Source organism: Alosa alosa, chromosome 3, assembly GCF_017589495.1.
Source record: "Alosa alosa isolate M-15738 ecotype Scorff River chromosome 3, AALO_Geno_1.1, whole genome shotgun sequence".
Classification (NCBI taxonomy): domain Eukaryota; kingdom Metazoa; phylum Chordata; class Actinopteri; order Clupeiformes; family Clupeidae; genus Alosa; species Alosa alosa.
Genome location: NC_063191.1, coordinates 29,848,495 through 29,861,638, shown reverse-complemented (window position 1 = coordinate 29,861,638; position 13,144 = coordinate 29,848,495). Strand labels below are relative to the sequence as shown.

Genomic DNA, 13,144 nt, shown 5'->3' with positions numbered 1-13,144 from the left:
TCTGCCATCCCCCACCCCAGAGCCTCACATGTGTAGGTTCCCTTCCTGAGAATGTGCTCAGTGCTCTGGAGGAGAGCAGCATCTTAATTGGCTCTGGGCTGCTTCTGGCACGTGTTGCAGCTTCGTGACTACCCCCACCCCCTCCCTTTTCCTCTCTCTTGGTTGCTAAAGAAAGACTGAGGGAGAGGACTAGACTTGATTGTGGTTGTCTTTCATTTGAGAAGAAATGCACCTCCATCCCAACCACACTACAGCATAATTTAAATATTCACATTATGTAATCTGAAAACTGCTGCCCTGATTAAAAAAACAATGCAACTGATCTCAGCTGGTATTCTGTGTACAATGGAGTGGAATGGAAATAAGTGACCCCAAACTTTTGACCGGTTGTGTAATGGAAATGAATGCAGCACATGATTAATCTTGAATATACAGCCCTTAACTGATCACGGTAGGTTGCTCAGTAGTCATTTCTGTGTTTACAGTACATGTGCGGTATACCTGAACATCATTTGGTCTCAAAATCCTCACAGCTCCTGGTGCATTTAATGAAACCATTGCCCTGCAGTGAGAGCATTTCACAGTGTTTCTTTAACAACCACACTCTGTTACTAATTCATTGTCCACAGTATGAATTAATAACTGAGTAACAGTACTGCAGCAATTTTCTACCACAGTTATTTTGAGAAAAATACTTGAATTCCCTTTCTTCTTGTTACAATTAGTGACTATCACATTTATCTGTCTTTCTCACTAATTCACTACTTGAATTTTTCAGTGTGTTTTTCTAATATTTTAAGTTTCAGTGTGATTTGGGTCATTCCGTGTCAAATCAGATACAGTTGTTGCTGAACCGTCTTCGATTTTGTTCAAATCTTGTCTATATCAAGAATGGGTCCCAAAATCAAGGCTTGTGAAATATTTATGTTAAAATCCTGTGGTCCCTATCTTGGCGATCTGAAACGTCTGGTCAGAGGCGCAAAGTTTAAAGACATTTATGGCGTGTCCAGTTCACATTCGCTAATTTAATGGCGTGGTTTTATGATCAAATGCTGGGCGCATTGTTCAAAACGGTTGCTCTTATGTTTCTTAATCAGTTATGGGTGTGTTTTGGGTGTAACATCCTTTAAACCAAAGAGAGTGACATATGTCATTCCCTTTAACAGCAAGCAGCGCGACTTCAAACAACGTATTTTGATGGTCACCGGCGCATTTGGATTCTGCTTGCACGCGAGACCGTATGGAACAGGTATTCCACTAAACCATCTTTAACTAAAACCTGTTTGTAACTAGCAGAGTATAGGCTACACATATTTGCACTCGTCTATTACCGGTCCGCAACATGGAGACTGCTGGTCCACGGAGCAGTGGAGTGAAACTAGAAATGCAATTCCAAGGAATTACCAGTGCATGAAAATGCTAAAGTTGTGATGTAAAATATCATGTATCATAGTTAAAATAGATAATACAGAGATGGTTACTACGGTGATGCTAGGATAGACATGATGGCTGCATAGCTTAATAAAAGTTGATAGTTTAAAAGGAGACTGTTTAAAAGCTGAATGTAGATAGTTTAAAAGTTGTTGATAGCCAGTAGATAGTTTAAAAGTTGTTGATAGACAGTTAGTTTAATAGATAGTTTAAAAGTAGACCGTTTAAAAGTTGAAGGTAAATAGTTTAAAAGTTGTTGACAGACTGGAAGTTTAATAAATGTGTATAGGTAGATATTTGACGATAATTTGACGAAAGTTGGAATGGCTCTATAGTTTGCTAGCACTTATGCTAAGATTTTTAACTATGCTAACCATGCTACTTAGCTAATGTTTTATAGCAGTGCTAGCAATGCTAACATGCTAACCATGCTAATTAGCTAACTTAGCTAATGTTTTCTAGCAGTTTAATGAATGTTGATATTCAAATAGTTTAATGGCTGTGTATAAGTAGATATTTGACGATAACTGAAAGTTGGAATGGCTCTAATGTTTGCTAGCAGTTATGCTAAGATTTTTAACTATGCTAACCATGCTACTTAGCTAATGTTTTATAGCAGTGCTAGCAATGCTAACTACGCTAACCATGCTACTTAGCTAACTTAGCTAAAATTTTCTAGCAGTTTTGCTAAACATGCTAACTATGCTAGCAATGCTAACATGCTAACTAAGTTAACCATGTGACTTAGCTAACCTAGCTTATCATTTTTAGTAGTTATGCTAACTATGCTAACTAACATGCTAACTATACTAACCATGTGACTTAGCTAACCTAGCTAATCATTTTAGTAGTTATGCTAACTATGCTAACTATCATGCTAACAATGCTAACTATGCTAACCATGTTACTTAGCTAATCATTTTTAGCAGTTTTGCTAAAAATGCTAACTAACATGCTAACAATGTTAACATGCTAACTATGATAACCATGTTACTTAGCTAACTTAGCTAATCATTTTTAGTAGTTTTGCTAAAAATGTTAACAATGCTAGCAATGCTAAGATGCTAACTATGCTAACTAGCTACAGTGGGTAGGAGTCATAGTTGATGACAAGTAACAGTTACAATGGCTGAACAGTTAAAAAGTTCAGTAGTTTAAAGGGTTAAATTGTTTAACAGTGAAATGTTGTAGTGAGGACTTTTATTTTTGAAACAGTTTTTTGGCAGAGGAAGCAGTTGAACAGGATGTGTAGTCTTAATAGGGCCAGTTTGTATGCTTAAAGCCTGAGACTGGCAGTTGATCCAGGTGGCCTGAACACCTGCCATAGGATTCTAATTTTTAACGGCTGTATTATGATGTCACTGTCGGCAATGTTAAGTCTATGGGGATTTTAAAAAGTTTTTCTTTAATAGTTTAAAAAGTATAAAAGTTTCAAAGTTGAAAAGACATAGCAGCTTCGTCCGTTTGAATACCTACGTTACAAAGTTTGAATGAAGTTTCTAAGTTAAACTGTTCAAGAGAAATAGCGTAAGGAAAAAGTGGTAAGCGGAATAATAATAATAAGAAGTTGTTGCCTAGGAAGAACAGTACAGTGCATTTTCATGCACTGTAATTAGCCCCGGTGCTTCATTTGATAATTTGCTGCGCAATTGGTCAAGGAACCGTGGAACGACAGAAAGAGAAAACAAGCGTTTCTGCAATCAGGAGGAAATACTTGCTAATTCACCCTTCGCTAAGCCACACCCGAAAACCGCCACAGGCCAATCATGGCTTAGCAACCCGTCACTAGGCACGGGAGGTCTGACAAGCTTTTCGAGTTTTGCCATGTTAACCTGTGGAGACTGAAGGCCTGTGGGTCATGAAGGGCACTTGAATGTGTGGTGCCCTAACCCACGTAAAGACACAGTAAAATAGCATGTTACACTATAGAAACATGATATAATTGTGAACACATATTGTTCTAACTATAAAAATGGCATATTGCATGATATTTCCATAACCGAGAGATACACGCTTCACGATAACGGCAAGAAGTTGTTAACAGACGTTCACCAAGATGTATAGCCCATCAGCAATCTATTAAAAATAACACCTATTTGAAGTACCATTCATGATATGTTGTCAAATATTGAAGTTGTGGGAAGTACATAGCTTAAATGGTATGTTTCTTTCGTCCCCCATGCCTGTTCCATTCATTCTGGCCAGGAGAGTTGAATGAAACAAAACGCACATTCGACTTCTGCTTAAATAGCTCATGAACGGTTTTGTTCAGAGATGAAATTCCAACTGTATTTGACAGAGGACAGATGTAGGTTGCTAGTGACAAAATATTAGCTTCCAGTGTGGTACGATGTCTTTGTAAATTACATTTCATTGAAAAGTCCCGGTTCTCCCCCTATGTAATAGACGTGCAGGTTGCTAAAGCTTGTCAGGCATAGCAACAGTAACTAAGGAGGGCGGGACTTAGCGAAGGGTGAATTCGATGTCATTAAACAAAGCCATACAATTAAGTGGTGGTATGAGCGTTCATTCAATGAATGCGTGTGCGCGTCTGAAACTGAAACTGAAACTAGCCTACCAGATAACGTTGGTACCAAAGCTCCACTTCAACCTGTTGGAACGCTATTTAATTATTTAACAGCAGTTAATACAACGACGTGGATTCTTGCAACATCAATACAAACAAAGCATTGACTGTATAATACACTATCTAGCATTGAGTAGGCCTATTGTAGGCCTATAGTCAAATTTGAATATAACGTGGCCAAAAGCTATTGTAGCGTTCCTGTTAAAGATCTCCAGATCAGAGATTTACGCTTATCTGCTCCACCGTTTATCATACACAAAAGCTGGTATCGTGTTTCCTGAATCCTTACATTCAGGCATTCAAATGAAATTTCAGTAAAAAGCATGTACATTTGTGTGTATGATTGTGTGTATGATGCTTGTATGATGCTTGCATGAGGGAAACATTCCAAAACAATAGCACCCATATAATTGCTGTTGTTTTGAGAAGTATTTCTCATGCAAGCATCATGTAACAAAGCAAAAGCAATTAACTATTGTAATTATTATATCTTACACATCAGAGGACTGCTTTACTAATGTATGTTTTCACCAAGTTTTTGTGAACAATGTGAGCACTTTAAACATTGACTGCTTTTAAGTGAAAGTGCATGTATAATAATATAGCATAATAATAATTGTGAAAATGATAATCATAATGATAATTTGATGGGGGGGGGTGGTGGTTGGGGTACGTGTAGGTGGGCCCTATGACCCCAAAGTCTGCCATGACCAGGCCTCAGGTCAAAGAAGTTTCAGAAAGGCTGTGCTAGACCACACCTTAGGTTGTTAATTGCCACACCTCTGGGCACATTGTTTAATAAAAAAGAAGCGCATGGCAAAAAATCTGAGTGTAAGATAGGAATACGCTTTGCGTCGTGATAAGAATACGCTTTGCGCTGGGTCAAAATAGTGCCCTTAATATCTTCATGTGTATTTGTATTGTATTTGCACACAAAATACTGTTTGATGCCATGCGGGTACAACTAAATATTTTGCAAGTTTTAGTTATGGGACCTAAACATTATGTAGACAAACTTTGAGCAAAATCTGAGACTGTGCAGCAACCTGGATTTTCCTGGATTCTGTTTGATTTGACATGGAATGACCCATTTCTGATACTTTTAAATGGTGTACTTTGCACTGTATTCCAGTTGACCAGGTCACATGCTTTATACATGTGTTTTTTTTCCATTAATGTATCATGTTTTTTACATGTAGAAGAAGTGTGAATAAACACTGATGAATAGGATGTGTGATTGGTCCTTTTTTTGTGATAGGCTTCTGGAAAGCTACATGTCCCCCATCTTGTGCCAGTCCACTCCTGGTCTTTGTAAATTCTAAAAGTGGTGACAATCAAGGGGTGAAGTTCCTGCGACGTTTCAAACAGCTGTTGAATCCAGCTCAAGTGTTTGATCTGGTGAATGGAGGACCCCATTTAGGGTAAGATCATTTGTTCCTGTTTGGAAACTGACAAAAACATTTTAGAAATGTTCCCTTCTATTCCAGTATAGACAGAATACCAGCTGAGATCATTTGCATTATTTTTTTACTCAGGGCAGCATTACATTATGTGCTTACATAATTGCAAAAGGGTTCCCCATGTTTTCTCAATTAGCCTTTTAAAATGATATCAGATTAATAAACAGAATGTGCCGTTGCAACATTGGATGAATGGTTGCTGATAATGGGCAAAGTAGATATTGCATTAAAGATCAGCCATTTCTTTCTACAACAGTCGAGAACCCCTTTGCAATTCTGTAAGCACATAATGTAATCTGCAAACTGCTGCCCTGATTAAAAAAACAATGCAAATCATCTCAGCTGTGGAGTAATAATGGAGTGGAATGGAATATAATTGTTATTATTATTTATATATCTATATATATCTATATATATATATATTTATATATATTTTTTTTTATTGCAGACTTCGCTTGTTCCAGAAGTTTGATAACTTTCGAATTCTTGTTTGTGGTGGAGATGGCAGTGTGGGTTGGGTACTATCAGAAATTGACAAACTCAGTCTTCATAAACAGGTGAGTATTTTCTTTTATTTTTACCTTCCTCTCGCTTACGCCGTTGTGGTATAGAGTATGCTCTATTTAATAGCAGTAGCCGACATTAGCAACAGCAAGCTTGGGACATTCAAATTGAATAGAGCTAAGTTTTTCTGTAAGCCTGTCTTTCATCCAGTGGCTGAGAAATTATAGCAGTCAAGAGGCTGTGATGGATGTCAATCAAACTGTTGGGTGTTTATGGGTATTTACAAGCTGAAGGACAGAAGGTTTGTTACTTAGTTACATAGACATTTGCATTATATCAATGTTTTAGGTTACCTCTCAGCATTTGCAACAGACCCACATTGTTATGGTTATGGTTATGGTTATGGGACTTTGCAGACGCCTTTGTCCAAAGCATTGTTTTGCATATGGTCATGGTCCACATTGTCATGCATATGGTGTATGTGTACTGTATCTGGTCACCCTAACATTGCACAAGTGTTGTGCTAGCTTATTTAATGCAAATGCATTTTGCATGTTGATACAACATTTTTAAGGGCATGCATTTCCCTTACAGTGCCAGCTTGGTGTGTTGCCACTGGGCACTGGAAATGACTTGGCACGCGTACTTGGCTGGGGACCATCATGTGATGATGACACACAGCTGCCTCAGATCCTAGAAAAGCTGGAGCGGGCCAGTACCAAGATGCTGGACAGGTATTGTCCTTAAACTGTTGGTTTATCCATATCAATCAGCACATTTTCATGCCGGGAAAAAATTGTTTTGAATCAGTTTATTGCCCAAATTCCGTTTATGTCAATATTCTGTTTAACCTGTTTAGTAGAATGTCACATTTTGAGCATATTCCTGTTTACATAGCAATCGACATAATTCCGAATAAGTACAAGTACAAATACAAATAGGCTCCAAACGTCATGACGTAAATCTCCTCTGGTGGAATTCCCTCTTTTGACTGCATAATACAACATCTTCAGGGTCTTCCACCTGTATTTCATTTGTTCAGGCGTACGTTGATAGCCAGCCTCATTACGTTTTTTACAGATCTATTTCGACATTTTCTCCCGACAATGAACTCCATGACATTTGCATGATTGCAAGAAATAAGTTTGTCTCCTTGTCTTTCCAAAAGTGATTAGGAAAGTGCGTGAGAGACAATAGGTTCATTTTATCTTAATTCTGTGCAAATTGAGCATGCGCAGGCCTACAACACTCTTCTTTCTGGGAGCATATTCCGTTTAAGGTGTTTTCATGACCCAATATTGTGGGTCATGGATTAAAATCGCTTATATTTGGTTTATTTCAATCAGAATAAGGTGTTTACAAGACACACGCATATTCGGTTTATTCCCAATAAACTTGCTGGCGTGCTGGTTGACATGAATCAATTACTGGCATAGTATATTGAGTTAATACTCATTAGATGTCTCTTAAAGCTGTCTTTTTTGTGTATTGCAAATGCCTTATCCACACTCAAAATGACTAATGTATTAGTTATTATTTATAAATTAATATTATCGCCAGGCATAAAAATAATGGGCCCTATCTTAAGGCTGGTGCATCGCGGCGCCAGGCGGGACACAAAGTGCCTTTGCTAGTTAGTGACCAATGCAGTTATCGGGTGTATACTCTGCTTGTCACACACAAACACCTGTTTCAGCACAGCAAGTTTTGGTGGAATCTTGCTGTTGCATAGATGGTCATTTGTGCAAGCAGATTTTTTCTGCAGAGATGCGTTCACTCATCATAATAGCAACGTGCCATGGTGCATGCACTCCTGGAGCCTCATTACAGAAAAAATATCCTACAGTAACTGCTTGTCCTACCTTGAAAGATAGATAATAGCTTGAAAGATAGATAAAATCATATGATCCTATTACAGAAGCAAATCCTGAACTCATACAGTAACTGTGTCCTCTATTATCTCAGACCTCCTATCTTATCCTAACTTAAGAAATCCTAATTAGAACGGTCAATTTGATTTTCAATCGGCAATCATCCTGTCATGCCTGTGTCTATGCTTGGAATGTATACAAGACTGCTTGTATCTATAATTAGAATATACGGTTGCAGAGATAGTGTTCTATAAATCTTTGACAATTGGCTGCTCAAGATCGGAGAGGGTTGTGTAGGTAGTAATCAAGGATCTTTTACAAGATGGGCAAACCATATCAGAGAGAAACTAGAATTCATGCAAGAACAAGACAGGAAACTAGAGTGTGTCAATTTTGAGGCATAGGAGGTGTACTGTAGGATAAAAAGAAGAAGACAAATCTGTTGTGGACGTTGGTGTCTATGTGTGGTATTCTAAGATGGATAGTTCCGGTCTATAATTATGATTGGCTGAATCGGAAATACCATTCAATGCTGTTGTAAAACCCAACACAACCCTTCACGTTGACTGCATTTTAACTGATACAAAATGTAGAGTTGCTGCAACTCAGTGTTGCCTGACAACCATGCTGATAGAAGAAATACATTTCTTGGCGGATGAATGATCTATGAATAAATCATTACATTTCTCATTGCTCTGCCTTTATTTTATGAAATCTTGCCAGGTATATGTAGTAACCAGTCTAGAAAAGCACTAAGCCCCGAAAGGCTCCATGACATATGCCACAGTCATGTCATATAAACACCATAACACTATCAAATACCTTATAGGCATCACACCTCAGGGATCCATTTCTTTCCTCTCTAAGGCTTGGGGACCACTGAAAATTCAGGCTTACTATTACTACTTACCCCTGGTGATTTCAGCTTGACAGACAGATACTTTAATATACCCAGAGAGTGTAGGCTTAAAATGTGCAAAAGTTGTTACACTCAGTTATACTCGAGGAAAGTTACAGCTGTCTGCTCTTGAAGTAAATGCAAATTGGCTACAACCTCACGTACAGTTAAAAGCCATGTCCTTGAAATGGATTAAAATCGCTTAGAAATATGTTTTGTACATTAGCCTAATCCGTTATTTCCACAACCGCAGAAAAATATCACTAATAGGCTATAATATGGAAAACAAGTGAAGTTAATTAGATTTTCTAAAACTGATAGTTCCGGTCCTTGATTGTGATTGGCTGAATCGCGTTCGATGCCGTTGTAAAATCCAGCACAAGCATACACCTTGACCGCATTTCGTTCTATATTACTGCTCTAACATAACTTGATACAAAAGTTGAAGTAGCTGCGTCTCGACGTTGCTTGGCAACCATTCAGATAGAGGAAATATATTTCTTGGCAGAAGAATGATTATCTATGAATAAATCGTTACATTTCTAGTTGCTGTGCCTTCACTTTATGAAACTTATTTATAGTAACACTTTTAGAGAAGCAATAAGCCACTCGAATCCGTAGGTTACACTGATTCTACAACCGCTAGCGTGTCGTGCCTAACAACGCCCCTTAGCCGTTGTAGAATCAGTGTAACCTACGGCCTCTCGGGGCTTATTGCTTAAATATAACTTGGATAAGTCTTAAATTCTACTTATTCATAACAGCACATAGCATATTGCAGATGTATTACATTGTGATTACATACTGTGGTGTTTTGACATATTCAGGCATTTTAGATTAAGTGACATATTCGCTGCTCTCTACTTCAAGTATCACAGCAGCACTGGTTGAAAGCTGGATAGCTATTTAAGTTTATTATGCTGGTTGGAGAGTTTAGTTTCCCCATGTGTTTTCTAAGTTTGCAACAAATGTAACAAATGTTTTTTCCTCTGGGTCTTGGAAAATATGTTTCATAATCCATTGGGACTGAAGGAGCAAACAGTCAGTGTTAATTATCTAATAGTAACGTTTGCATTTGCATGATGTTATCCACTTGCACTAGTAGTAATTGACAAGCTGTAATGTGCTGATTTCGAAAACCAGGCGTGTTCTAATGCTAGATTGGCCATCTTGCCATAACTTCTCTGAGTAGTTTGGTCTTGAGTTCTCAACGGGTCGGGAAATATGACAGCAAAAAACGTCCAGCCTGAGCCGCCATACATTAAACTGTGGGCATTCGACCACCACCACGACGCAGCAGCAGCAATCTGACGAAGTTCCTGGCCAAAAATGTCCCCCTTAAAACAAATCGTGAACATTAAAGGTTGATTTGAATTCCCGTCTGCTGGTCATGACAATACGTGTATGAGGGGAAAAAAAAGGGGGTTGGGTGTCGGGCCGGGTTCGGGCAGATAATTCATGTTGATGTGTCGGGTTACATCGGATCCGGGCTTTAAAAGCCATGGGTCAGGTCGGGTTGTAATTTTCAGGCCCGTTGAGAACTCTAGTTTGGTCACCTCGGTTAACAGTGCTAACAACAAAATTAGCATAGAATGTGCTTTCTGCGTGGTTCATGATGCTACCAACTGCACAAGCACACACACACACAACCAGAAAATGCTTGAGTGGCCTGTGGTCAGAGGTGAGGGGCGTGTCGAGTGCAGGGCTTGAAGAAGCAGGTGCTCATTGTGCTGTAAGAGTTGAAATTGTAGCTATTTCCGAAACATTATTTCTAAATGGAATGTGGCAAATATAAATCTTGATTTTACTGTTTTTGTTTTCATTTGGAGACGAAATTGAGAACAAAATTTAAATTTGCTTAACTTGGCAGCCCTATCCTATTCCACTGCTGCCGTTGGTGAAACGCACCTGAGCAAGCACATTTTGCAGTTCCTCGGAAATACATTCTAGTTGTAATTGATTACTTAATTTGAAAAGATAATTAGTCTTATAATTGTTACTGATAAAAGTAGTGGAATTACCTACCTATTAATAAGAATATGGGATGATATTTGTTTCACTAGAAAATGTATATCAATAATTAGTGATTAAAATTTGATTAGTCAACTTGAAAGTCCCCGGGGGCCACCACCCCCACGCTGGGCCTCCCGAAACTCAAAAAAAGCATGTTTTCCTAAATAACTACCTGAACCATGGACCCGAGGATGAAGAAATGTTTATGGTATGTTGGTCTCAAGCAGTGGTGGAGGAAGTACTGAAACTCAGTACTTAAGTAAAATTACAAATAAGCAGAGAAATATATACTTTAGTAAAAGTAAAACTACCACAATGCCAACCCTACTTAAGTAAAAGTAAAAAGTACTAGATTTTAAATTTACTTTAAGTATTAAAAGTAAAAGTACTTGCATAATGATTTATTATCTTAATATCTATAGGCCTATTCTAATAAAACAAAATCAGTAGCCTATGATGTGTGCCATTTTAATAAAGCTAGTTTTAGGTTATACTAGGCTAGATAGTTTTCTGGAGACTAATTCTGGTTATCTAGTGTGATCGGCTGAGTTAAGTATCATTCAGTAAAACACGAGAGCCTGAAGTTTATCGGGGTAGACAAGGGAAACGTCTGGTGGATCATAATGCCAATTCTGCCGGTCCAGATTGAACAGAAAAGTTGTTGAGAAAGGTGTCTTTATGATAAGGTTCAGTTTCACTTGCGCAGACGCGCATAAACATTGAATGGGCGCTCACTTTACTACCCCCCAAATGTAGGCTATGCCTCTTTATTTGATCACACAATTAAGAAATATTTTAATCTGGAACATGTTTAGTTTTTTTTTTCGGACAGCGGTTCTACAGTATAGTCTACCATTCATGTGCCGCAAATGATCAGACGTGTGACAGACGCATGGGCATAGCCTGTAACTTCGCTGCTCCGCGGACTCGCAATCTCATCGGAGAGGAGGCCCTAACTCTGCAGATAATAGACAGAGAAAGGCAAGCATATGCTCAGGGCACAGAACACAGTTGCATGTCCAGTATAGCCATGGGTCTGGTGAATATAGCCTACCGAATGCAGATGGCTACAAGCTCACGCTTTGTCTGGTCTAGACTAGTTTCAAAGATTTAGAAGCGGGGCATGTAGCGCTCTATCTTTGGTAGCAACCCAGCCCCCTGGTGAAACAAACGTGTTTGTCAAAGAGAAAAAAAAAACTGATCATAAAATGTAATGTAAAAAGGAACGATGGTGTTGTAGAAATGTAGCGGAGTAAAAGTACAGATAATTGCTGCAAAATGTAACGAAGTAAAAGTCAAAAGTATGCACTATAGATTCTACTTAAGTAAAGTACAAATACGTGGAAAATTTACTTAAGTACAGTAACGAAGTATTTGTACTTCGATACATTCCACCACTGGTCTCAAGGGCCCACATCAACCTAGCCCATAACCACTCTTTTGTGATTTGCACCCCCCGGTAAAAAATGAAAATGCAATATTATTCTGCTTTCATCGCCCCTATCTTCAGTTGAGATGTGTATGATTAACCTGACATCCTCTGGGGGTATGCCAAGTTTCGTAGAATTTCATATGGGGGGTAGTTCGGTGGTAGCGTGGATAGCAGTGTTTCTGCTAGATTTTTTTTTAACAGTGCCGGCCAACATGTTATAGAAACACACGACACTGCCTTTATTTGGTGCAAATCTCCTTTACTTTATAGTCCGCGATTCACATTAGGCCTACTAGGCCATCACAGCGAGTGCATACAAAATGTTTTTGGCCAAGTTTTGCTTCAATCCAATTTACCTTCGTTACTACCAGTCGTTGCTTTTTTTACTGCATCGATTTGCGATTGAGTGCGCAGCTAATGTAACAGTGTTTTCGTGGAGACATCCACTCTCCAGTTGAATTTTTGTTGTTGTTGCAAGCGAGCTAATAGGCTACGATATGGAACATACTTTCAATACGATCAGCTTCAGAAATGAATGGGTTTTCCTTAGCCTGTGCTACACCTTTCCACCAAGTTGTGCGAAAATTGTAGACAAAGATGCGTAGCACATGAAAGCTTTTGATAGCGCATAGCACTAACGTCTATAAAAACAATATATTTATGGAATAAAACTAGACAGGTACCTCGGATTAGCATTGCTGTTTATTGTTAAACTGCAATTTTCAGCAACCAGCGGAGGGCATTTAGCCTACTATACGCTAAATGAAGAGGAAACACTGAGAAGAAAGTTAATGTTTTAAATAGGCTACATCAATACAATATAAAATATGTGAAGTGAAACTGGGGCCATAATAACCTCTGACTAGTTTTAGGCTACTTGTTAAATTGCAATGTGAGCGGCAGCCAGCAGGGGAGGATACGTCGGCAGGATTATTTAAAAAGCAACTG

At 38.5% G+C, this 13,144-nt stretch overlaps 1 protein-coding gene across 5 annotated transcripts in view; it reads left to right on the top strand.

The window, feature by feature from the left end:
- Nucleotides 1-13,144, top strand: part of dgkh (diacylglycerol kinase, eta) — a 168,366-nt gene that overhangs the window by 55,175 nt on the left and 100,047 nt on the right. For all 5 annotated transcript variants that reach the window (XM_048238240.1, XM_048238238.1, XM_048238237.1 and 2 more), the window contains 3 exons: nt 5,277-5,439; nt 5,927-6,035; nt 6,577-6,716. In XM_048238240.1, the coding sequence (XP_048094197.1) occupies nt 5,277-5,439; nt 5,927-6,035; nt 6,577-6,716 (412 nt within the window). The remainder of the gene's footprint in view (nt 1-5,276; nt 5,440-5,926; nt 6,036-6,576; nt 6,717-13,144) is intronic.